Raw genomic sequence first — 27,377 nt, forward strand, 5'->3', positions numbered from 1 at the left:
CTAGTGCTTGATTAGTGGCTGCAGAGAGGCCATTTGAGGACAAGGCTAAGCCTAGAGCAGGTTTCTCAACCTTGGCACTATTGACAGTCTTGGTTGTGGGGGTCTGGCCTGTGCACTGTAGGATGTTTAGGAACACCCCTGGATTCTATCCCCTAGATGCTAGTAGCACCCCCCTCCAGTTGTGATAATGGGTGGGGCAGGGGAGGGGGTGGGTGGGTTAACCCTGGATGAGAATCTCTGGCCTAGAGAATCCACAGAAGTGATTGATGAGTCCCCCAATCACCTTTTTCCTTCCCTTGCTCCCTTCCAAATTGCATGGAGTCATTATTACATCCTGGGGCTGAGTCAAGTGAATTGTGTGGAGTATCTGAGAGAATTTGTGGAGGCAGTCTAACTGGAGTTCATAGAAAGAGAGTGGGATTGGAATTCACAAAACCTGAAGTCAAGTCCCTATTAGTATGACAGAATAAATTGGAAGCATATCTCCCCTGCCTCCAACTTGCCTTCCCCAAGCATTTCTTCCCACGGGAGAAATCTGGGAATCTGAAAACATCTGTAGGGGGAACTGAAATTTTCATCCCCGGTGGGATAGGTCAAAGAGACATTCTCAGCCCAAGTGGTTGTCCTTCATGTGTCCAAGGCGGCCCAGAACGGAGTCAAGTTCTCCTCAGCATGATCATGTTATCGTTTCTAAGGGAAACACGTCCAAGCCGTGTGAACAGGAGGAATATACTTTTCCTCGTGCGAGGCTGGACAAGGTTTTGCTTGGAGAAGAATAACGTGTGTGGCACACTTGGCAACTGAAGAGGAAAATGAATTCAGTCTCATTGGTGGGGAGTCTGGAATGTGGATATTTACAATTGTCCCCTCACTGGAGGGAGTAGCGCCCTTTGATAACTGGTTAAAGGGACCCTAATCTGTTCTTGTGTGGGGAGAGGTGGAACTTCCTGAGGGAGGAGTTAGGGAGGTTGGCTGAAACAGGGACTGCCTGGGGAGGACAAGAGAGGATTGGGAAGCTACAGAGAAGTTATCTATGCAGGCGAAAGCTCTCCGCCCTGCCCCCTAAGGAGCGCACTGAGGAGGAAGTTTTGGGTCTTCCCCCTTCGAACTGCTTGGACCTCCAGCACTCTTGACCTTGGGTTGGTCTAAGGAGGTGGCTATGACAATATGGGGGAAGGGGCAGCCCCTTTCCATGAGAGACTGGCACACGTGCTGTCAATGTGGGGCTGAGGGGAGGGCACTCAGGCCTCTCCTTGTAGATGTCTGTGAGGGAGGACTGAGGACAGCACTCCCTACTTCCTTTCCCTGCTTAATTTTCTCTAGTAACACATCATCCTCTGATGTACTTTTGGAGTCTTTCTCCCACTGGAATATGAGCCTACGATGGCAGGAATTTTTGACTGTTGTGTTCATGGATGGTTACCCAGTGCCTAGAACAGTGCCTGGAACATAATAAATATTTTTTGAAAGGACATTCTCCCCTGAAACACAGAAAGAGAGCCTTGCTACACTCAGCTTACATGTACAACAAGCTATGCAACATTTGACAAGCTACCTAACCTCTCCAAGCCTTTGTTTTTTCTTCCATAAAATGGAATTAATGCAAACATCTATCTCAGAGGATTGTTTCTAGGATTAGCATGGTAGCCCTTCCTAATGTGAGTTACTACTACTTTTACAATGTTTGTAAGGCATCTGGAATGCCAGAGATGCTATTAGAAGTTCCGAAGAACTTTAAAGCATTTCAGAGCTGAGCGCTCCAGGAGAATGTAGAAGCAGGGAGCAAGCCCGCCTTAGGACCATGTTCTATAGAATTCTAACCGGCCACCAGGGTCTACAGAATTCATTAGGATTCTGGCCACCAGAGGGCACTCACCACTGAGGGTTGGAGAAATCCTTTGCTTTGACTCAGGGCTTTCTGTCTCTCGTTCGGGCTTCATTGGCTTATTCTAGATTTCACCTTCACTTAAAGGAGTTTCCCGACAAACTCTTACCTTTCAATTTGCCCTAATTCTTCATTAAATACTTCTGCCCTTTCTGACTTTGAATCTGGTTCTGCCCAACTTTGGATGCTGACCTTTAGATCTTGTACTTGGGTGCTCTTCCCTTCATCACTTCTGACCTGCATACTGTGGTGGCATTTTAGGTATATTCCTATACAATTTGATCTACATAAATGTAGACTGTGAATATATTAACATTGTTAAACAGTAAAAGTATCTTCAAACTGATACCGAGAGGATGATATTTGTTGTGCAAATTATCCCAGAGAAAGGTTCCATCTGGTAAGCCGTATAAAATAACATGGCTGCCATTGGGCAGGTGAGAATTTAGATACTTCAGAGTCTGCATGACCTTGGAGTACAATTTCTCGGGAGTGGTCATTTTTGGAACTGAGTCACTTTTCCTGTTGGTAAAAGAAACAGAAAATATATTAGTAGATTATAAGGATAGATGCATGCAAATACAAGATTACCACCCCCCCCCCACACACACACACAATGTAGTGGTTATTGCTGCTATTTGCAAAATACTTCTGGCTTCCTGATTCCCTTGTGGTTGGGTGGGCCATGTGACTGGTCTGGCCTACGAGTTGTAAGCAGAAGTGAGATGTGTCGTGTTTAGTGGTATGAGAGCTTCTACAATACGTTTCTCTTTGCCATGGGTCTGGGTAATGTTCTAGATAGCAGCTGCTTCACCAGTCTGAGTCCTGGAACAGAGCCCCATGGTGATCTCTGATCAACAGTGTAGTGTGAGTAAATGTTTGTTGCTTTATGCTACTAAGATTTTAGGAGATGTTTGTTCCTGCAGCATAACCTCATCTATCCTAACTGATAAACGCAGTTAATGGAATCAAAGAAATCTGGTATTGTTTACTATTTGACATTTTGAGGTCTGCAACTTTCTTTTTAAAACTTTTCGGATATACCACAGTTAGGAAAACAGAATTTCAATGAGAAATGAAGTGACACTATGTATCCACACTACATCCTTCCTTTCTACTCTGAATTTGAACTTTCATGAATTTCTTGATAGCCTGCTATTCCAGGTTAGACCCCTGCAATGATATCTGCCCACAGGCAATTGCAATTTGCATCACTGCCTTTCTCTACAGTAGTGCTTGTGCTCTATAGAGGATATTTGAAATTTTAAATTGTATTTTTCTCTTCTTGTTTCATAAAAATTAGTGAACAGGAAAAGAAAGTGGTGAAAGTAGTTATAAGAGTGTAGGGCTAAAATCAAAGAATTTAAGACAAAGATAGAAATCATAAGTGAACTGAAAGTAGCAAATCTTTAGCTTCAATCAGACATTGATTGCATTTAAGCTGGTTGACTTATTTTCATTTAGTTTGAAAAAGAACAAAAGTGAGAAATGCACAAAATACTAAAAATACATTATTGAAAGTTTCATTTAAATCAATCTTTCTTTTTCTTCCTTCCTTCCTTCCTTTCTTCCACCCTCCCTTCCTCCTTCCCTCCCTTCCTTCTTGTTATGTTTAAAAGTCAAGGTGTAAATGGGGATGCCAGAGTATTTTTTGAATTTAATGTATAAGTCTATTATTGCTCATTTTCTGCACAGTTAACTTTTGTACACATTTTCAGGAACACATCAAGTTTGAATTAATATACTAACTTGCATTAACCTGGGAGTAGAATATAGAATTCTCTAAGATTTTCCTCTACTCTTTAGGCTTTAAACTGCCTGTTGTTAACCTAAGCAGAATAATGCTATAAGTTGTTTTCTATTTTGAGTCCTTAAAACTCCATATTTGCCTAATGATCCTGTAGTGGGTTGAATAGTGTCCTCAGAATGTGACCTTATTTGGAAATAGGGTCTTTGCAGATGTAATCAGCTAAGTTAAGATGAGGTCATATTGGATTAAGGTGGGCCTAAATTTGATAACTCCTGTCATTATAAGAAGAGGAAAGGCACAGACACACTCACAGGGAAGAAGGCCATATGAAGCTGGAAGCAGAGATTGGAGTTATGCAGCTACAAGCCAGGGAATTCTGAGGCTTGCTGGGAGCCATCAGAAGAACGAAAAGACAAGGAAAGATTTTCCCCTAGACCCTTCAGAGGGAGCATGGCCTGCTGAAATCTTGATTTTGGACTTCTAGCCTCCAGAACTGTGAGAGAATAAATTTCTGTAGTTTGAAGTCACCCAGTTTGTGGTACTTCGTTACAGTAGCCCTAGGGAACTTAATACGGATTCCAAAACAGAAAAGTAAGTCCATCGCTCACAGGCCGGGCCCAAGGCATGCGTGACACGGGAAGAGGGGACAGAAGGGAGCCCCCCTGGGGTAGCTGCTATTCTCACTATTAAGAGAGCTCCTAAATGGACATTGGCACTGTCATGTTGGAGAGAATTTTAAAAAATGTATCAAAATTGGAAGTTGGCTTAACTTTTGACCTTGAAATTGCACTTTCAGGAAGTTGTCCTATTGTAACATTTCGACAAATGTGCAAAAATATACATACAAGTATTGCCACATTGCTTGGAATAGTGTAAAATTGGAAAAAGCTAAAAAGGCTGGCTACATAAACTGTAGTCCATCCACATAGTAGAATGCTACACAGCCATCAAAAAGAATGAAGTAACTAGATAGAGGTGATGGTTGCACGGCATTCTGAATGTGCTAAATGCCACTGAACTGTTCACTTTAAAATCGTTAATTTTATGTTATGTGACTTTCACCTCAATAAAATAAAAACAATTAAAAAAGAATGAAATAATCTGTATATATTAGCATGGAAAAGACTGCTAAAAAGTACTGTTGACTGGCAGGAACAAATTGCAGAGCAGTAAGCATAATGGTATTTCATTTTAATGAATATTAATAAGTCTGTAAATTAGAATTTGCATAGAAGAAATCTGGATGCAAATCCATCAAACTGTCTGAACTGGTTAGCTTGAAGCAGGTGGTGGGAGTGGTAGGGAGCGATTATCAGGGGACTTTCACTTCCTAAGCCCTGTATTATTTGAACTCTTCACAACAGATGTTATTTTGTAATCAGAGAAACAATAAAAATAGAATAGATTCTTGTATCACTTTTATTCTTTCTAAAGTGAAGGGGAAAGAAACTGGACTCCATTGAAGTTTTAATGAGACAGGCAGAAAACATTGTAATTTTATGTCATTTCCCCTCCATCTATTTCACTTAGTCAAATAAAATCACTTCCCAAATAGCTGCTACCCAGTAGGTGACAGGGTGGCTAAGGGTGTATGGATCACATGGCCCAAAGTGTGACAAGCAATGTGTACCCACACAGAGGAAACGGTGGGGCAAGTTGGATGGCAGGGCAGCCAGTAGGCTGTTAGTTGTGGTTGGTGTATATGCTTCTACATTGTGTAATGAGTTGCTTGGACATTCCTAAAAAAGAAAAAAGAAAGAAAGAAAAAACAAAGAAAGTAAAAAGATGTCCTATTTTACAAAACCCCAGCACACAGAACAGAATACTAGACTCACGTTTTTTGTGACCTTGGGAAGAAATATACTACTTTTATCATGAATCAAAATCTCCCTAACTTGTATAAAAAGCACTCACAAAGATTTAAGAATACCTTACTTATTAGGGGCAAAAGTCTGGGTAGGGGCTTTGGCTTGACTTGCATATGCACAGAAGCACTAGAAGGATCCTAGATTGTAAAGGCTATTCAGGCTGCCTTATGGGTTTATTCAGATCAGGAGAACCCACCCAGAGTAACCAGGTTTTATATTTACTGTGTGTTTGGAGTACGACAGCAGGGGTGAAGCCAAAGTAGGTTGGGTGTCTATATCCTGTCGTCATCTGTCATGGGTAAAGCTGGCACACACTGCCTGTTAACTTTTGCTTGGCATCTTGTTTTTTTACCTCCTACTGATACATTAGCATTTTGGCACAAAGCAATTACGCTGAGCTAAGGCTCTCCAACCACTTAAAGGCAAGATGAGTTAAGATGGAGCGAAGACTCCCAAACTCCCTATTTAATGATTATTTTTTGGTTAGAGACACCACCCTGAGGATATCAAAGAATTGGAGCTAATTCATACTTATGAAAGTGCACCCTGCAAATTAAGCAAAGCATAAAGAAAATGCCTAACTGCAAAGTGAAATCAAAATGGAAGACTTGATGTGGCTAATGGAATGTTCTCCAGTCAGCTTTGCTCTATTGTGGACAGCGACATAATTTACACATAATTTACACATTGTAGTCAGTTAAATCCTTTAATGTGCATAGTGAAATTAACCAATTCTTAGTTCAGGCAAGGGAAAAAGGCTCTAAGTGACAGGTGGTAGGTCACCCCTTCTGGATGCCGTAGAAGATGTCTTTGGACTCTGACCTTGGAAAATTCTCAAAGCGATTTTGCTCTGTGTATTCTTTCTCTTCTGATGGTTTTTGAGGGGACTCAGTACTAGTATTTTGGAGACCAAAGAGTCCCAGTGGTTTGGGAAACATCTCCTAGGCCTTGCCTTCTCTGATGTTACTCAAAGGCTGAATGGGCTGAGTTGAAAGTGTCTAACCCTTTTCAGTCCAGAGGTCAGGTTGACTTTGCCTTTCATCCCAGGTGTGCCTGCCCACTCTAGTGTCCTACATCCCTTCTCACATATGGAGGAGCTCACGCCCGTCGCTCAGATGGAGAGATGAGGGGCTGGGGATACCAAGCTTACAGAGGACAAATCTGAGAACCAGCCTGGATGACATGATGCTTACTCAAGGGAAAATAATGAGAGAGAATTTGGTGCCCACCGCTGTGCTCTCACACACGTCAGGAACACAGGGCTGAGTCCAGAACAGATGAAGAGCCTCGTCCCTTGGGTGGCTCAAAGCCTGTCCTTGTCCTAATGAATTGTGTCTGATCATGCAAAATAAGCCTCATGACTTGGGTGCAGGGCTGGCCGTGATCATTTTCTTACCGTGGCAGGTATTCCAGCCAGATTTCATCGAGTTGATGCCAGAGAGATGTATGCCCTCTCAAGGAAGAATGTAAACAGCCTCCGTGGGAAATGTTTTCCAGAACCAGAACTAAAGGCTGGGGACTTGTCGTGACTGAGTGCTCAGATCTCCCTCACAGCTGGCATTTGAGTTCTTGGAACATCCAGGCAATAGAGTTAGCCCTTTACTTCAGGCCTCCCACCCAATCCCCTTGAAGAGGCATCTTGACACAGACTGGGAATAGGGTGGGGACTCACTGGGCCCACATTGCCCCATGCATAGACATCCTGGGTCCCCTAAAAGTGGATGTGGCCTGGAACATGCTGGCTGCTTGGGAAACTCCTTATCCTTCACTTGGCCACCCATGCCTCAACTGAGGAGCTGGGAGAGAGAGAATTCCTCTGAGCAGCAGGAGTTCTGTCCATTCCCTTCCCTGCTGGTTTTTCTACTGTTTGATTTTATAGAATGGATTGTTTTCCCTCAGGCCAGGCTCCATGGGACCTGTGACCCGTCAGCAGCTTGGCTGGCTTCCTCTCAATGCAGTAATGATCAGCTGCCTGGGTGACATCCAAAGCACTGGCACTGCAGAAAAAATTCCTTGGGGGCCGGGGACACAGACAACATCCATGGGGTGGTCCTGGCTCTCTCCATTAGGTGAAAAATGCAAAATTTATAATTTCTAGATCCACTATAAAAAAATGGAACCATGGCAATTTATGTGGCTAGTGCTAGATGCTTTTATAATTCTATCACATTTCCAGCAATTACAATGTGCTTTTCAGGGCTGTCATGTTGGGATGTTGGGGAAATATTGTCATTGCCCTTTATGATTTGAGGCTCCTAAGAACACTCCCATTTCCACTCCTGCTACCCAAGTTTCTGCTGTGGTAGCCTGCTCACATTTGCCCTGATTCCAGGAAATTCTCTCCTACTGTATCACTCACATTCCATAGCTTTCGAGGACATGATAGGAAAGGCCCAAGGAAGCAGCGTCGGCTTAGGCCAAATTGAGTCAAGCTACAATAAGAAGGCTAGATTTGTCTATATTACCTTTCTTCTTGAATTCTGGACATTAAAATCTATCTTCCAATCATGACCTTCATATAGTTAGCAAGTATTTATTGAGTAACTGCATGAGTTTAGAGAACAAAAAAAAAAGCACATGGCAGCATTATTTAAGCGGAGCTAGCATCATCGTAAGAAAAGAAAAGAAAAAAGTCAAGCAAATACCCCAAAACTTGTTCCAGGATGGACTTATTATGCAACTCACTGCTGGCTTGAGCTTTTTATGAAATCACTTTGCTCATTTTGGGTTATCTACTCCACCTTGACGTCCTGGCAGATGGGGAGGTAGAATTGCCATCTGTCTTTATTTTTCTAACCTCTCCACAGGACATCGCAGAGAGGGCACTGCAGGGACATCCCACACTGCCAACTCCATTCTTTCACCCAAATGCTTCCTGCTTCTCTGCCCAGATCCCCGGTGCAGGGTGAGGCTGGCACAGGTCTCTGGCTGATGTCTGCCTGCCCTTTGGCTCTTTGGAAAAGGAAAAGCAGGACTGGGCTGCAGGGGCCTCTGGATAATCAGGTTCTTCTGGGAAAGTGCAGTTTCAGGGATTCTGGCTCTTGCAGTCAAAGCCTCTTTCTGCAGGTGTCTTTACTCAGTATAACCAGTTTGCTGTCTGCCTTTCCAGGGGAACATGATCCAGAGGCTGGAAGGGCACTGGCTGATCTGACCATAGGTTTGTTTTGTTTTGTGATAGGGCTGGGGCCCAAAGCTCAATGCTTCTCCTTCTATAAACTCCTTGAGGTCAGGTACTATGGCCTCTTTGTCATTGTATCCCAGAGCCTGGCACAGCATTTAGTACATCACAGGCAGTCAATACATACTTTTCAAAAGTGAATGAGTAAGAGAAAGCAAATAAAAGAAGCATGGACTGTAGAAAGAGCACAGAATTTACTCAGAGAATCCGGCTTGGCTTTCAGCTTTGCTGCTCAATAGCAGTATAAACAAATTCCTTATCCTGGCCAAACCCCAGTCTCCTCACCTGTAAAATGGGGACAATCCTACTTGCCTCTTAGGGCTGCTGTGGGGAGGAGATGATATAGAGAGTGTGTGGCTCTTGGCTCATGGAAAGTTTTGGAGTGTTTGCTACTTACTGGAGAGTTCCAGGGGCTCACCACAGGGGCTGGGACTTGAGCTGCCAGCATGTAGCCCTGACAGACCTGGGGACCTGGGGAGAGCAGTATATCAGCCTAGGGGGTGCTAAGGCAGGGCCTGGGACATCAGCATCTCTGAGTCATGGCGTGGTCCCTTCTGCCCTGAACTCACTTCACTGATTAGGTCTACACCTCCTTCACCATAAGAGTTCTAGGACTCTCACAGGGGTGTCTGTGAGGGAAAAAACACTTTGATAATACTGAACTGTGTTTTTAGTACAGGCTTGGAGGGCTTGGTGAGTGAAATATGGGAAGGCAAAGGGTGGCCAGAGAGCAGGACAGCCTATTTCTAGTACCACTTGGGCTTGGGTTCAACTGTGCCATTAATCAATTAATTGGGCAAGTCATGTGACCTCTCTTGGCTTTACTTTTCTGTTTTCTAGTTGGTGGGTGGATGGCTACTGGGGAGTTGTTCTAGATCCGATCTCACCTTTTTTTTCTTTTTGGCCATGATCACAGGACAGATGGCATTCACATGTGCAGCATATTCTTAGGGGTACACACAGATTTAGAGAAACCTTCCAAAATGTTGTGGCAGAACTAAGGCATTCCACATTTTGAAATCACTACTGATATTAGCAGTTTAGCCAGTCCTGGTGGTCTAGTGGTTAAGATTCAGCGCTGTCACTGCCCTGGTCAGTGAACCACATCACCATCATACTGTGGCAGCTGCATGTTGCTGTGATGCTGAAAGCTATGCCATTGGTATTTCAAATACTAGCAGGGTCACCCGTGGTGGACAGGTTTCAGCAAAGTTTCCAGACTAAGACAGATTAGTCTGGCTACCCACTTCTGAAAAAATTGGCTATGAAAACCCTATGAGAATAGCAGGAGAACATTGTCTGATAGAGCCCCAGAAGGTGAGAGGATGGTCCAAAAAGATCGGACAAGGTTCTGCTCTGCTATAAACAGGATCACGAGGAGTTGAAATCCACTCAACGGCACTAACAACAAATTAGCAGTATAGCAAAACTACTTTCTTACTATGGGCCCTGGGCATAAATAGGATTGGCCATGAATTATGTGTAGGTTCTTTGCAAATGCTCTAAGTCTATGCTCTCTCTACCACATGAGTAAGTCTATCAGAATATGAGTGAGGAAGCCGTTCTTATGGGGTAGCCATGATTCTGCCTTATTGTATTTAAAAAGTCATGATTCTCAATCTTGGGTTCTTGGCTGGTAATAGCATATTTCTTGTGACACAACTCAGAACAGATGATGACACACCAATTTGTTGTGAATCAGAGTAAGAATTCAGGGATTGGATATTTTTAAAAGGGTCTCTCAGCTTCACAGGCTGTTTCTGTGGATTTCACATGTGTCTAGGATTGTGAAGATAGAGAAATTCAACTCAACAGTAGGCTAATAGAATGGAGCGAAGTGGAGTGGACAAGGGGGAAACCTAGAGCCACAGAATTGCCAAAATCTTCTATCTCAATAACTCACCCGTTGCAGACATCATTTCCAATCATGGCATATATGACGATGGCTGGATGGTCCAACAGTTGGTTCCTAGATAAACTGGGAAGCCATAGATGGAATCTCAATGTCAAACACTTGGAAATTCAGAGTTTTAACCAATATCACAGGCTGAGCCTGTGAAAGAATTTTTGTATGACCAATCTCTTGGTTTTGCTGTTTTTCTTTCATTCCAGCATCAGCATTCCCATTTCCCTCTTTCTTCTCTATAATCTTTAACCTAGTTCCCCATTAGGGAAAGACCACATAAATGCATAGAATTGAAGAGCAGATTAAGTCTTCAGTAGGGGGACATGCTACTATCTTCTTAGCATCTTTCATAGCATTGTCATTAATAAACACTGGTGAGTTACCTGGGTTACTTATGTTCAGATTCGTAGGACATCCTGACAACTATGGGCCTGTAGTCAACTTTGAAAAATGAAAGGTTTCTGAAGATTTCCATTCTGGGCATTCAGAGCCTTGCTTCTGAATTTTAAGCCCCAAATGAGCACAAAATTGTTTTCTTGTTCATAAAGCAGGAATATGAAATAATCCTTTTTGTCTTTTTCAGGTATTTTGGCCAGATGTAGGTTTTACCCACTTGGTATGTATTTTTATGATTCTTATTTAAGGACTTATGCAAATTAATCACTTCCTATGCTCACTGGCCCAAGAGACGATAATATCCCAGTGTTTGGAGAGTGACTAACAAGCCATTGATGCCCAGTACAAGTGATTAAGGGGTAACAACAAAGAGTTTGCATAGACTATTCAAAATGAGAAACCCAATTTGAAAACAACTTCTTATATCCTTCCTCCACATACCTTTCTATAAATTTCTCCAGGTTTTGGGAAGATGCACCTGAATAATTAAATTAAGAAAATAATTAAAGTTAGTGAGTTCAATTCAACACTATCAGTATGAGAGTCTGATTGACTGAATCATGAAAGAAGCAGCATTATTGCACAGTCAGAGGCCGTCCACACCAACATGCTGATGGGAGTAACTATCGTGGAACTCTCCTTGATGGGTTTCCTGTTTACTTGGCATTATATTAACATAACCCTAAATTCTTTGGATTCACAGGTCTCAAGGTATTTCCTAAGCACGAATGAGTAAACTTTCTAGTAAATGTGAGAGAAAGGTCTATGTCTATCACCCAAGAGAGAAACTACCCAAAAGATTAAGGAATGAGTTGAGGGATGAGAGGAACAGTAAAGAGGATTCTTTGAGAACTGCACGTCTCCCTAGAGGGCCCATTTAACGGCCTGCTGGTATTGCTGCTCACTCCTAAGGCTCCTCCTGCTGGCTGGCTCGTGCAAGTTTCAGATGGCAGAGCTGGTATATTTCAAGTCTTTTTATGACATGCACAACCATCCTCCCTCACCCCTGTTACCACCTGTAATGTATCTCTTATATGAAAATTGTATTTATTGAATACTCATTTTATTGTAAACACTCTGTTAAGCACTTGTATTACTAGTTCATTTAAGACACAGCACAACTATGTGAGGTAGGTACAGTATTGTTCCCATTTTATAGATGAGGAAACTGAGGCTCACTTAAGTGACTTGATCCAAGCCTCACAACTAATAACTGGGAGAACTGCAATTCAAACCCAGTCCCTTCTGTCTGCAGTGCTGAACTCTGGCTCCGTGTGACATTGCTGGGAGTCTGGAAAGAGTGAACCAAAGAAGGTTGACTGCTTTTTTGTCCCTTGGAGGCTGGTCTGCAGCAATAAGAGAGTGATACAAGTGCTGTGAACTCAAGGGACAAGGAAGATTCTCCTATCACTTCCAGCCTTGGAGCTTGGGGGGGGGCGGATGCATTTTATGATGGAGCCAGTGTCTGTTCTTACAGATCCACATGGGAAAAAGGGCAGTGCACAGCTGTGAAGGGCATGCTGGCCCACGTTCTCTTGAAGACATGTAACCATGCAGTGACTGCCTCTTTGTCACACACAACTAGATGCAAGCTGTATGGGCAGCTTCGCTGATTCAGAAATGTTAGTACGTTAAATGAATATTGCTTTACTTTCTTTTGTTATTATGACAAGATACACAACACATAAACTTTAACATTGTAACCCTTTTTGAGTGTACAATTCAGTGGCATTAAGTCCATTCACATTATTGTGCAATCATCACCACTACCCATCTCCAGAACTTTTCCATCATCCCAAACTGAAGCCCGGTACCCATTAAAGAACAGCTCCCCACTAGCCCCTCCCTCAGCTTCTGATAACACCATTCTACTTTCTGTTTCTATGAATTTAAATATTCTAGGTACCTCTTATAGGTGGAATCATAATATTTGAGTTTTTGTGTCTGGCTTATTTCACTTAGCATAATGTTTTCAAAGTTCATCCATTTGTAGCATGTGTCAGAATTTCCTTCATTTTAAAGGCTGAATAATATTCCATTATACGTATATGCCACATGTTGTTTATCCATTCATCTGTTGATGGGCATTTGGCTTGTTTCCACTTTTCGTCTATTGTGAATAATGCTCCTATGAACCCTGGTGTGCAAGTATCTATTTAGGTTCCACTTTCAATTGTTTTCGGTTTACATACACCTAAATGAAATTACTGATCAAATGATAATACTATGTTTAATTTTTTTGAGGAACTGCCATACTGTCTTTGTTCCCTTTTTGCAGTGAGGCAGGGCATTAATAAATATTCACACACACAAATTAAGTCAGTTCATCTCAGTGTGCATGCATTCATTCACCCTCTCTGTTCATTTGTTGAGCACCTGCCATGTGCCTGACATATTGTAGGGAATTAACAGATGAGTTGGACATGGCCTCTGTACCTGAGGAGTAGTGTCTATGGGGGTAAACACATAACTGAGTACTGGAGAAAGGGTTAATGCAAATCCAATCCCAACACTTGAAAAGAGGAAAACTCAATGTGATTTGAGCCTATTATTTTTGCTCAGAGAAGGTGCCAGAGTTTACAACATTGAGTCCTAAATGTAGAGACTCTAAGTATTTCTGGGTGTTAGATTGCTCCCTATTGTTCTCAAGAGGGAAGAGAAGGAGGGCCACCATTGCATGCTGACGTGGTATCCTCCAGTGGTGGCTCACTCATCTCATGGGCTGGGCCCTTCATTCAGTTCCAGCTCCATGACTCTCAACTTCCCATTTTCAGTAAATAACAAATCAGGAGGTGTTTAATTTTCACTCTTTGATTTTTCTCTTAATGAGAAATGAAAGCTAACGAAAGCTTAAGCCATGAGTGGGGAAAAAAATTACAGGACCATGTCAGTCCAATAATTTTCCTCTTTTTCCAGAGTGGAGCTGGGAATTCGAGGTGCAGGGCACCTACAGAACTTGAGGAAAATGAAAATGAAAACCTGTCATGGCATGTCACATAGGGAGCTCCTCCTCTGTGCTCACACCACCCACATCCCTTTCCTGCTCAGGACAAGGATGGCAGGCCAATGGCAAGCTGCTGTCGTGGATTTAAAACTAGCAGTCACAAATATCCACCCAAGGCGAGAGGAAGTCCCTGCTCTTCTTCACCCAAATGTTAAATTTTTTTCTGGGGATATCTATAATATGAGCACAGAATTTTTTAGTTCCAAAGTTGTTGCACCTTCCAAAAGTTCCATTTCCTTTTGGAAAATCTCAGTTTTATGAGACTATGTAATTAGTTTACATAATCCTCATATCACTTTCTCTTCTTAATTCCCTTTTCCTGTTGTTCTTGCTATTGTTTTGGCAGCCCCATCAACGTTTTCTCTCTGCCTCCCAATCTCTATTGTCTTTCTCCTCCTGTATATAGATTTCTTCTCAGTTGCTCATTTTGCTGCTGCTGCCGCTACCATTACAGAAAATACTTATTGAGGCAGTTGGAACTGGAAGATGTGAGCAGGAAAGAAAGATAGCCCCTCGTCTGTGATATGTGGCAAAACAAGGTGAGCATTTGAAGAACTGGCACTGCCCTTAAGAGGGCCATGCTCTGCTCTCTATAGCATAGTTTAGAGAAATGGAAAGGTTTGACCATGAAATAGAGCATTTTAATTATTTGTCAAGGTGGTCCAATGGAAAAATCTACCTGTTCCCAATTAAGGAAAAAGGAGGGTCCTTAATGGCCATCAAAGCTGAATTCTGGCTCATCTAGCCCCTTTTAAATAACGTAGAGTATATTGCAAGAAGATAAAAAAGAGTCTCATGCAATCTCGGCATTGGTTGTCCTTCCATAAATAAATTTTAGCTTACATTTCCACTGCTGGATCAGTGTTGATCACAGCAGAAACTGCTTTACGTCCTGAGCATTCAAATCAACTGGTAAGACACTTTTAATGGTCTTCTACAAGAGCTTGTAACTTTTCATCCCTGGCCCAGGGTAGGTGCTCAGTCTCAAATTCTTCATGGAAAGAGATGGGGTATATTTAAATCTAATAGGTCTTCATAAATTAATTCATTGATTCAGTAACATTTATCGAGTACTTACTATGTGCCAGGCATTGTAATAGATGCTGGGGACACATCAGTAAATAGAAAAGATATGGTCCCTGTTCTTATGAAGCTTATAGTTATTAAACAAGAAAAGAACATGAAGCGTTAGGGATTCAGAGAAGCCCTGAAGAAGTGGTGTTAAGCTGAGAACAGAAAGAAAAGTAGGTGTTTCCTTTCTTGAAGTCCTAAGATAAGAACTTGTTAATTAATTAATTCCCAATAAAATACCTGACGCTTTTTATAGACTTGGAAACAAGTCCCTACTTTAATGCCATCTTTGCTGTAATATCTCAATAGGACAGGGGCAGATCAGGTTTTGAGTTCTGAAGCTTATATAATTTGGAGGATCCTCTTTAAGGAAAAGAACACAAAACACAACAATAAGACCTGATGTAAAGGGAAGCCAGAGTGGAGAGAGACAAGGGTCTTAATCAATTGTGGTTAGATATCTTAAGTTGGTAAACATTACAAATACATATGGTCACCAGGCAAGTGAGAGGTCCTCAAGCTTCAGCATCACTAGCTTCATAACTCCGCCTCTTGATCTTCCTTATGGGTCATGTGTAAAGTCCTGCAGCATCAGCTCTGGGTGCGACTTTCGAGAGTGTGAGATCAGGTAGCCCACTTTACAGACGAGGCCCAGAGAGGGAAAGAGACTTTTTCAAGGTCTTATAACTAGTAAGCAGCATCTCAGCTGGTAATCTGTCTCAGGTCCCAATTTAATAATAGACATTAGTAATGAGTGAAATAGAAGATTTTACTTCTTATATGAGAATACGTGAATTATATTTAGTTCTTATATAAGAACTTGTGAAAGGAGTATGAGGTGCATTTTAGTTTATAAACCACAAATCCACTCAAGTAAACCATGAAATGGCTTTAAGGAATTATCTGGATCAGGATTCACAAGCTCAGACACCTGCAGGGCCTGGCAGGTGCAGTACATGAGGGAAGCTGGCTGGGCCAATTACGGATCAACTCAATCTAGAAAGAGCAGCCACTACACAGCTCTCATGGATTTGTGCTATTCAGAATGGGGGGCCAGGGTTGTCAGGTCTTCTGATCTCAAAACAGAAGTTGGAAATCTGGAAGTTTATAAAATCTCCAAATTTTTAGATGTTGGCAACTAAATCAAGGATTTTTAAAAATGTTATTTGTGCCAAATACACAAAGCTGTGGGCCATGTTTGCCCTTGACCCTGTATTGAAGCTTATTAATTTCATTGATCTTTTAAAAGATCCAGAGTTTGGTTTCACTGCTTTTCTCTATTGTTTTTCTGTTTTTATTTTATTGATTTCTATTCTTTTTATTATTTCCTTCCTTCTTCTTGCTTGGATTTATTTTGTTCTTTTTCTAGTTTTTTTGAGGTAGGAGCTTAGATTATTGATTTGATAATTTCTTTTTTAATATACGCATTTAATGCTATAAATTTCTCATTGAGCTTTACCCATAGTCCACAAACTTGATATGTTGTATTTTCATTTGCTGAGGAAGATTAACCCTGAGTTCACATCTGTTGCCAATCTTCCTCTTTTTTTTTTCGCTTGGGGAAGATTAGCCCTGAGCTAACATCTGTGCTAATCTTCCTCCACCTTATATGTGGGTTGCAGCCTCAGCATGGCTGACGAATAATATAGGTCTACACCTGGGATCTGAATCCGTGAACCTAGGCCACCAAAGCAGAGTATGCCAAACTTAACCACTATGGCATGGGGCTGGCCCCTAAAAACATTTCTAAATTCCTTTGAGATTTCCTCTTTGACTCAGTTTGATTATTTTGTGTTGGGGTATGGATTTCTTTGGGTTGATCCTGTTTGGGGTTCATTGTTTTCCAAATTTGGGAAGTTTTCAGCCATTATTTCTTAAAATAAATTTTCTGCACTGTCCTCTTTCTCTTTGTCACCTGGGACTTTGATAACACAAATGCTGGACTTTCTGGTACTGTGATGTTTAGTCTTATGTGTCAACTTGGCTGGCTACAGGATGCCCAGATATTTGGTCAAACATTATTCTGGATGATTCTGTGAGGCTGTTTTGGATGAGATTAACATTTAAATGAGTAAATGTGGGTGGGTTTCCTCCAATCAGTTGAAGGCCTGAATAAAACAAAACCAAAAAACCCCCAAAGACTGGCCTCCTCCAAGCAAGTGCGAATTCTCCAGGAGACTCCCTTTGGATTTCATGTGCAATATTGGCTCTTCCTGGTTCTACAGCAGACTGCCTTCAGACTGGAACTGTAGCATTAGCTCTCCTGGGTCTTGAGCCTGCTGGCTCACTCTGCAGATTTTGGACCTGTCAGCCTTCATAATCATGTGAGCCAATTCCTTACAATCTCTCTCCATCAATCGATATCATCATCTCTTTCTCTTTTTATTATATATATTTATATACAAACTTCTATTGTTTATGTTTCTCTAGAGAACCCTAATACAGGCATTATCTCACCTGTTCTGTGGCTCCATTCATTATTTCTTCAGTCTTTTCTTCTCTCTGTTTATATAAGCTCTATTGCTCTGTCTTCAAGTCCACCATACTACTGAGCCCACCCAGTGAGCCTTTTATTTCAGTTATTGTATTTTTCAATTATAAAATTTTCATTTGGTTCCTTTTTATATGTTCTAGTCCTTTGCCAAGAATTTCCATCTTTCCATTCATTTCAAGAGTGTTTGCTTACATTTTGGAGCATTTTATAACCACGGCTTTAAAGTTTTTGTCAGATGGTTCCAACATCTGTATCATTTTGCCATTGACATCTGTTAGTTTCTTTTCTCATGTGAATTGAGATTTTTCTGGTTCCTTGTAGGCTGAGTAATTCTGGATTTTATCCTAGGCCTTTTGGCTATTATAAGACTCCGAGTCTTGTATTTCTGTCTTATAGTAGACAATCAACCTGGTTAGGTTCAGGTGGCAAGTTCTAACCAGCCTTCTTTGAGGTTGTGATTTCATTGTCAGTTTCATTTTTGAAGCCTTTGCAGTGCTGTTTTGATTTGTCTTGTGTCTGTGCCACTGTGTGGCCATTCTGGCACCTGGGCAGTGGTCTACACCTGGGTTCAGTTCTCACAGTCTTTGGTATGCTATTAAGGATCAGGTCCATGCATGTGCAGCTCAGGACTGAGCCCAGCAGTTCAGAGAACTTCATGGGGTTGCTTTTCCAAGCTCCTCCCTCTCCATGATCTCCCTGGTACTTTCTGCTTCCCTGGGCTCCCCTCTTTTGTCCTAAGGCCCCAATTCCCCCCCCCCCTTCCCCTATGTACTTCCCACAAATTCACTCATGGTAGGACCTAACGACAGGAAGACAGAGTGAAAAAATAAGCAATAGGGGGTTTGCCCCACACTCCTGGGACTACGGCTCTTCTAAGTGGACAGGCAGTTCTTCTCCCTCCACCCCTCCCCAGAATTTTAGGCACCTGCAAGTCCCCAGTGCTGCTCTGTCACTGCCAGGGGACCCTTTTCCCATTTAGAGTGAGAACTAGGTTGTTTCTTTGGACCCGTTCTCTCTGTGCCGATGTTCACTTCTGGGCTTTTGGTGACCTTGAGTCCAGATCGGGAGACATCAAAGGACAACAAAATGCTAACCTCACTACTGCTTGGTGGTATGTACTCATAATTCTAGTTTTCTTCTTCAATCAGCCTGCTACTGTTCACTTTCCAGAGTCCTCCAAAGCTGTTCCATTCATTCTGTGCAGGTTTTATAGCTGCATTCAGTGGGACAGACCGAGTGGAGAGTGCTTACTCCATTATACCCAGAACCAGAAACCTGAATGCATTGTAGAGAGTATAAAAAGTTCACAGAAAATATGGTGTCATACATTGACCTGAAATAAATCTAATAATGTTACTTAACTTTAATTATATTTTAAATAATGCAGATTTTGCCTGTATTTTCATAATTTAGGAAGCATTTCTAAAAGCATGATTTGTATTATCCAGTTAAAAAATCCACCATGAGAAATTTAAATTCCTTTTTTCCTCTAAAAATGTTTGCTTGCAATAAGCAGAAACGTTCAGACTAATATAGTGACCTTGAGCTCAAAATAGTAGGCACTTAATAATTGTTTGTTGTGACAGTTTCTGATTGTGTTTCTACTGCTGAAAATGCTTTCAAGTTCACAAGTGTGCTTCTGAATTTCTGTGACAAACTAGATAAATGATTCTCCCAAACATATATTTTTAAGAGAATGTGATAGCCTTCCCAGCATGACTCTAATCCTCCTGGTCTCAAAACTTGACACGGCTTTACAAGTATCCTTCAGCCACGCTGAACCTCCCTCTCTCTCTTCCCCAAAGATACTTCGCCCTTGGAGCCTCTATGCGCTGAGTCACTATCTCCCTACCCTTTCTGGACTCCTGTTCTTTTCTGCAGAGCTCTCTGCTCAAATGTACCTTCTCTCTGGAGTTTCGCCCTCCTTCTCCAGGCAGAGCTAAATGTCTCTCAGCTCCAGAGGCCTCAACCTATCTCTATACTAAGTGTCATTTACAAGAACCATAATTGTTTCCTTATTTGTCTCTTCCACTTAGTTATGATCTTCTTGAAGGCAGGGACTTTGTCTTGTTCATCTTTCTATTTCTAGCACCTATTGCAATATTGGAGAGGAAACAGAGGGAGTGGTGGGGGCAAAATCAAGTGGAAAATGAGAGAAAGGGACATAAAAGAGGAGACCAGGGGTAAAAGGCACAGTCCAGGAGGTTGTGGAGCTGATAGAAACCTGGCAAGTTCATTTGAGCTATCAACAGAAGTAGTAGGGAGCTTTCCCCAGGATCTCCTTTATCTCAAGCCCTAAACCAAAGGGATCCATTGAAAGGAGACCCTCTAGGACTTCAGGAGCCCTTGCCATTGACAATTACAAAAAAGGGTAAGATATTTTCTCTGAATTTGCCCTCTGCAGGTGTGCAGATTCCAGAGGAACGGGATGAAGAGTCGAAAGCACACACTCTTCATGTTAAAATCATTGTAAGGTGCCCTGCTCCTACTTGGATGATTTGCATGGAACAAGGAGAAACCAGGAAAGGTTGCATAGATTAATCCTGAGAAATACTCCCACCTGGATCAGATTGTCTCCATTGTTTAATGATTCTTTGAAATTGAAAGCCTTGAAAGTATTAAAAATGGGAATGATGTCTCCTAACAAGAGGAGGGAAATGTGTCCCTCTATCTGAGATGTGTCAAATTGAAATGTTTCTTTCAAAAGCTTCTGTTGTAATTAAACATTGTATCCTGAAGATACATTTGTTCCTTAAGAAAAATAGCAAGTTTTGAGGCCTGCAGGCATTGAGTGTATCTGTAAGCATTTGCCTTTTAGGTCAAGCATCTCAAAACTTGGCACTAAGATCTATCTTCGTTGCTGTGACCACCCTGGATCACGGCTCTCAAATAGAATTGTCCTGGTTGTTTTGTTATAAATAATTTCTGTCATCTCTTCTCAACATTTTGAGTTGAGACCAAATACTCAACCCAGTAGTCGGTTCGCCACATGCTTGCTGAAGGCCTACTTCTGCTTGGCCAAGGTGACTTTTTTGCTTCTCCCCAATACTTTTTCACTTTAAAGAAATTGCCTTAAAATTTTAATTTTGAGATGATTTCCAAAAAGTTGAAATAATTTATAAAAATTGTGAAAACAGAACAAAGGATTTACACATAGCTTTCACTCAGATTTCCTAAATGTGAACATCTTTCATAATCATAGTACGATGATCAAAATCAGGAAACCAACATTGGTACAATACTATTGTCTCATCTATGGATCTTATTCAAATTTCACTAATTTCCCCACTAATAACCCCTTTCTGGGCCAGGGTCCGATTCTGGATTACATATCATATTCACGTCTCCTTAGTCTCCTTTAATCTGGATGGGTTCCTCAGTCTTTCTATGTCTTTCATGACCTTGACGCTTTTGAAGGGTACTGACCCTATAATTCTATATTATAGAATGCCCTTCGATTCGGGTTTTTCTTATGTTTCTTCATGATTAAATCAGGTTATGCATTTTTGGCAAGAATACAATAGCAGATGCTCAGTTAGCTAGGTGAAGATATAAAACCTATTTTGTTCCAGAATAGGGCTCACGGTGGGAGGGTGGTGGTGATATGAGAATAAGCCCTTGCAACATATAACTGAATTCAGTGAAGCCTGGATTCATACTCATTCATAGTTTGTCTCTTCACCCTGCTTTTACTTTTTTCTTGCCTCTATCCCTTTCCGGGAGGACCACTTTTGATGAAGAGGGCTGGCACAGAGGCTGGGTCAAGGAACCTCCCTCTGACACCCAGCTGCCTCCGGGGCAGGTGCTGGTTGTCTTAGGCAGCAAGATGGTGTCTTTAGAGGCTAGAATCTCAAAGAGGGACAGTATGGCACGGTTGGGAGCTTGGACAGACACGCTCTGGTATGTCTGGTATGAGACAGACATGGGTTTAAGCTCTACCACTGACAAGCTAATGGACCTTGGACAAGTTGCTTAACCTTTCTGAGCCTCAGTTTCCTGATCTGTAAAACAGGGTGGCTTTGTGGATTAAATAAAGATGGAGTATGGAAAGTACTTAGCATAGTGTCTGTCTTAGAGAAGGTCCTTCTTATAGACTGAATGTTTGTGTTCCTCCAAAATTCATATGTTGAAATCTAATCCTCATTGTGAGGGGATTTGGAGGTGGGGCCTTTGAGAGGTACTTAGGTCATGAGGATGGAGTGCCCTTATAAGAGCAGGCCAGAGGTTCCATCTCTTTCCGCCATGCCGTGAGGGGATACAATGAGAAGTCAGCAGTTTGCAGCTGTGAAGAGGGCTCTCACCAGAACCTGCCCACGCTGGACCCTGACCTCAGACTTCCAGCCTCCAGACCTGTGAGAAGTAAATTCCTGTTGTTTATAAGCTACTTGGTTTAAGGTAATTGTTAAAGCAGTACTTGAACTGAACTAAGTAAGCAGTACTTAAAATTAGCTAAAATCTACAGAAGTAATAACAGCGCACCTCAAACAGCTAAGCTCACCCATCCTGCTAATGGACAGCCCTGGAGAGTTGTGCCCTGACCAACGGTGCTCGGCAGTATTCTTGGGGAAAACATATGATTAGCTGCCTGTGGCCTGAAAGGACATCAACCTGTTCTTTCCTACTTGGAGTAAGGCCTGAACAGTGCCGTTTCTGTGCCCAGGGTAAGCTCCTTCGACAGTTCTTTGGCTTGTTGAAGAATCAAAATCCTTTTTGTCAGGTTTAAGTCTAACAGCAGGATGGACTTCTCCCTCATGTCTACTCTCGTTAGAACATCTTCCAGACGCAGCTTCTCACCTTCTGCTGGATGCCCATGGCCTGGTCGGTTCTCAGAGCTGTTCTTCTCTTCCGCACCTTCTGACTTGTGCACCGAAGTCATAGTTATACTTTCACTTGAATAGTTTCTGGCCGCTTAGACTTGGGAGAGGGGTCAAAAACTCAAATGCCCAGAGGGGCCAGGTCGCTAAATCCATGTGTGAAAGGAGCAGAGAGGGAATCATGGCCAAACACATGACACATAATCCACCTGAACAGGTGAAAGGGAGGCCACTACTCAGCTCTAATAAATTGTTGCCAGGCAGGAGTGGGGCTGTGTTGCCAGAACTGATGATTTTCTAAGATAAACAAGAAGTTAGAATTTCATGTAAAATCTCTTGATTTTTATTTTATTTAATTTTTTGTCTTTTTAAATTAATTTTTTCACTTGCTCTCTTTTTCTTTTTTAAAGATTGGCCCTGAGCTAACATCTATGGCCAATCTCGGCAATTGTTTTTTTTTCTTCTTCTTCTCCCCAAAGTCCCCCAGTACATAGTTGTATATTCTAGTTGTGGGTCCTTCTAGTTGTGGCATGTGGGACACCCCTTCAACGTGGCTTGATGAGCGGTGCCATGTCTGCGCTCAGGATCCGAACCGGCGAAACCCCAGGCCACCAAAGCGGAGTGCGTGAACTCAAACACTCAGTCATGGGGCTAGCCCCTCTTGATTTTAAAATACAATCATGCATCACTTAATGATGAGGATACATTCCAAGAAATTCGTCCTTAGGCGATTTTGTCATTGTGTGACAATGACAGAATGATATGACACACCTAGGCTCTGGGGAAATCCTATTGCTCCCCGGCTACAACCCTGGCAGCATGTTACTGTGTTGAATACTGTAGGCAATTGTAACACCATGGTAAGTATTTGTGTATCGAAACAGAAAAGGTACAGTAAAAATATGGTATAAAAAATAAAAAATGGTACATCTGTCTGGGCAGTTGCCATGAATAGAGCTTGGAGGACCGGAAGGTGTGGGTGAGTCAGTGAGTGAGTGGCGAGTGAACATGAAGATGTAGGATGTCACTGTCACTACTGTAGACTCATAAACCCTGTGCACTTAGGTGACACGAAATTTATGAAAAACGTTTTTCCTTCTTCAGTAATAAATTAACCTTAATTTACCGTAACTTTTTTACTTTATAAACATGAACTTTCTTAACTTTTTGACTCATAATAACATTTAGCTTAAAACACAAACACATTGTACAGCTGTACAAAAATATTTTTCTTCTTTATAGCCCTATTCTATAAGCCTTTTTCTATTTTGAAAATTTTAAATTTTTTTTTACTTTTTAAACTTTTTTGTTAAAAACTAAGGCAGAAATACACACATCAGCCCAGGCCTGCACAGGTCAGGATCATCAATATCACTGTCTTCCACCTCCACATCTTATTTCCTTAGTAGGTCTTCAGGAGCCATACCATGCATGGAGCTGTCATCTCCTACGAGAACAATGTCTTCTTCTGCAATACCTCTTGAAGGACCTGCCTGAGGCTCTTCTTGAGAAGGTGTCACTCTTTTCGAGAAATATGGCCATGGTGGTTTGCTTGGTTTGTTTTTTTCATCATAAGTTTGCTTGTAAGCAGATAATTCACCATGAACATTCCTCTCTATTAGTGAAAACTTTTTCAGTGGGGGAGTCCATGTTATGAAACTTTTTTTTTTTTGCTGATGAAGATTCACCTTGTGCTAACATCCATTGCCAATCTTCCTCTGTTTTTCCTTTTTATGTGAGCTGCCATGACAGCATGGCCACTAACAGATGAGTGGTGTAAGTCCACACTGGAGAACTGAACCCTGGCCGCTGAAGTGGAGCATGCTGAACTTAATCAGTAGCTCACCTGGGCTAGTCCTGTTTTCAAACTTTTTAAGAGCTTGTTGAGGTTGCAAAAACTTCTGCTAAATGCTTCACTGAGAATTTCCTTGGGGGTTCTTCTTTTTCTTCTCCTGCAGTTTCCTTTTCTCTTGTTTGTTAACACCAGCATTGACATGAACACATGAGTAATGCCTTGCCCTATGACCTTACAATGGCTATGGTGAAACTGGGCAATACGAATTCTTCAGCTCCATTATAATCTCATGGGATCACTGTCATATATGTGGCCCAGCATTGACTGAAACGTCATTATGTGGTGCGTGACTGTATCAGCAACAAATTAAATTAAAAAACAAAAGACTTAAACATGGTGTGAGTCTGAGGATTGCTAGTCTAACACTCTCTGATTTAGAATTTCAGAATCACAGAGCTTGGATGGAAGTTGAGATTATCTGGTATACTCTTTTTTTTACACATGGGGAAACTGAGGCTCAGAATGGGGAAGGGACTCACTGAGGTTATAGAATCAGCCAGTGAGAGTTCATGACTTGAACACGGTCTAAGCACTCATGACCATTCAGTCTTTTTATCCTTTGTGCCTATCATGGCCACTGGCGCTCAACAGTATCTGCAGAATTAATGAGGGCATGAAGGATCAGTCTCATGAATGGAGGGCTCATGTGTCTCCTGAGTTTTCACTGGAGAGCAACAAGAGTGAGCTGTACTGTATTTTGACATATGAATAAGGTGGTTTTCTTTGCTGGTAATCTCGTGTGGTTCATCTCAGAGGAGTGATGTGTAGAAAAAGATCAACAGTCATCAGGAGGGAGCACTGAGCTTACTCACAGCTCTTATGGATACACAGTCCCCCACATCGTGTAGAAATCCCCTCTCCTTTTCCATCCTCTCCCCTCACTTTGATCCTGCTCCAGGGCCTCCCTCCTCAATCCACCTTAGAAACTTCCTTCAGCCCCTGGCTGCCCGAACTTTCTTTTCTCCTCCCCATCCTCCCTCTTAGCCTTCCCAGCACTCCATCATGCAGACGGTCTGAATATGAATTTCATAGGCTGGTCTGAATTTTGCCCCTGTCAGATTCTCTCCTATTCTCCAGATGGTTTAACCAAAGCCCAGAGAAGGGAACCAGGAAGATGAAGTTTTTGGGGTGTGAGGGATGGAGGGTGAGTGGAGAAGTTCAGACGTTCAAGATTAAAATTGGGCGGCAGCTAGGGGATTGGGGTGAGCTTGAGTGGGTGCGGCTGTAAACGTGTTCAAATCCTCCGTTTTTCATATCTATACACTTCCAGTTCTCCATTCTCCCAGTAAGTCGGGGAGCATATGGGTGCACAGAGAGGGGTGACCTCTCACTGTAAGGATGGAAGACTGGCCCCCCCCCCCCAAAAAAAAACCCATGCCCTGAAGAACTTTCGACTTTCTGAAAACAAAGCAATCCAAAACAGGTGCTCACGCCAAGGTTTTGCTAAACTTGCAAAAACAGAATGAGGAAGGCTGCCAGGGAAAAGGTTATTCTGTTCCAAGCTAGTGAAGTTCTGTTTGGAAACTGTAACGAGGTCCTCCGCGCAGCCCGTGGGCGCGTCAGAGCGCCCTCCTCTGGGGCTGTGCGCTGCGGCCGCCGGGAGTCAGCGGCTGTGACCTGTTTGCTTTTAAAAGCAGATGAATCTTGTTTATTTTGGAAGTAGATGCCTTACGAATTTTTATTTACTTAAAAATACATATTGGATACCACTTTAACATTTTTCTTCTACCCTTTATTTTAAATGAAGCGTCATCTTGCCAGTCTTGGTTTTTGTCCACCACGGAGGGATTAGGTTCGCAAAAGATTACTGTCTGTGCTGTTCCTCTCTTCAGAGTTTAAATGTAGCTCCTGGGAATCATTTAGGTTAAAAAAAAAAAAAGCGTGTCGGGTTGACAAGTCCCCACCATGTGCAGCAGATGCTGCGGTCAGTGCTGGAGCATGGTGAGACTGGGAAGCCAGACTCAAAGCGAATAAATCAGCTACAAGCCGAGGAAAGTGCCCAGCAGAGGCAGGAACAGAGGCTTGTGTAACGGGACAGTGAGGGGCTCTGCTGGGCATGTGAGCGAGGGGAGAACAAGGTCAGGCACGGACAGTGAGGGCTGAATAAAAGCTAATATTCACTGAGTCTGCACTGAGCATGAGGCCCTGAGGCCCAAAGCCGAGGTCCGAGAGAGTGGAACATGCAGCACAGGTATTGGAGGTGGTTTCGGGGTCCATGTTTGCCACGCTGGCGTCCCTAGCTGGATATCGGCTGGCATCCATGCTTAAAGTTCTAGTCTCTGAGGGGTGATCATCTTTGCTAGAGAGGTGAAACCTCTCATCTGCTTCTCCTCCTTCCAGCATGTTCTAGAACTCCCACTCAACCAGCCAGGGCTTGTTCTCCAGTCCCTTCCACCCTATAGCTTCCATCCCTTGCCCCACCCATCCTCAGAGTCCTCATCTCCCCCACCCTCAGCTCTTACTCCCCTCCAACTTAATCCTGCTCTCATCTTACATTTCCTCCAGCCTTGCAAGGGGAGCCCTGAGTCCGCTTCCCAGGCTGCACCCATGTCCCATTCCCCAGGGCTCCCTCTGCAGTGACACTCATTTTTCCTGTATCCCTCACCCAGCTCCCCTCTGTCAATTTCAGACCTGCCAACTACCAGTTTCCATCACTTCCCGCTCCTCCTGCCCAGGTTTTCCCTCCAAGACCTCCCTTCTTTCTGTCCGATTCTCCAGGTTGGGTCCACTGCTCCTCACCCATCCCCATTACCTTCCTGCCTGCTCCTGTCCCTAGGGGCTTGGAGACCCAACCCTAGATGCCCCTCTTTCTGCCCTCAAACTCTTAGAGCCGCAGGCCTTCCCATCATGGGCATGTGTCTTTTAAATTTTTTTTCCAAATCTGCTTATTTCCTTAAAAAAACCATTTCCATTGAAAAAGTGACTGATTTTTTTAAATGCTGAGTAAATAGTAGAACAGTTGGTAGGTGGTGTTAGCAATGATGGTGGACATTTAGGAAGCACTGCATTTTTCCCATTCATCCTTACAGTAGCCCCATGAAGTTCAGGTGTGGACTGGTTATTATCCCTACTGGGCAAAGTGGGCCCCATCCGGCCTTCGTGAGGAATTCCACAATATCATGTGATGTATTTTAAGGAATCGACTTTATGGGAGAA

The 27,377-nt window shown here is 42.5% G+C and overlaps 1 protein-coding gene across 1 annotated transcript in view; it reads right to left on the bottom strand.

Moving 5' to 3' along the window:
- Positions 1 to 27,377, bottom strand: part of AOAH (acyloxyacyl hydrolase) — a 179,850-nt gene that overhangs the window by 23,525 nt on the left and 128,948 nt on the right. The window contains exons 14-16 of the mRNA XM_046669040.1: positions 11,425 to 11,461; positions 10,585 to 10,659; positions 2,235 to 2,407 (exon numbers count right to left, since the gene is read on the bottom strand). Coding sequence (XP_046524996.1) covers positions 2,235 to 2,407; positions 10,585 to 10,659; positions 11,425 to 11,461 — 285 coding nt within the window. The remainder of the gene's footprint in view (positions 1 to 2,234; positions 2,408 to 10,584; positions 10,660 to 11,424; positions 11,462 to 27,377) is intronic.

The sequence above is a fragment of the Equus quagga genome, chromosome 8, assembly GCF_021613505.1.
Source record: "Equus quagga isolate Etosha38 chromosome 8, UCLA_HA_Equagga_1.0, whole genome shotgun sequence".
Classification (NCBI taxonomy): Eukaryota; Metazoa; Chordata; class Mammalia; order Perissodactyla; family Equidae; genus Equus; species Equus quagga.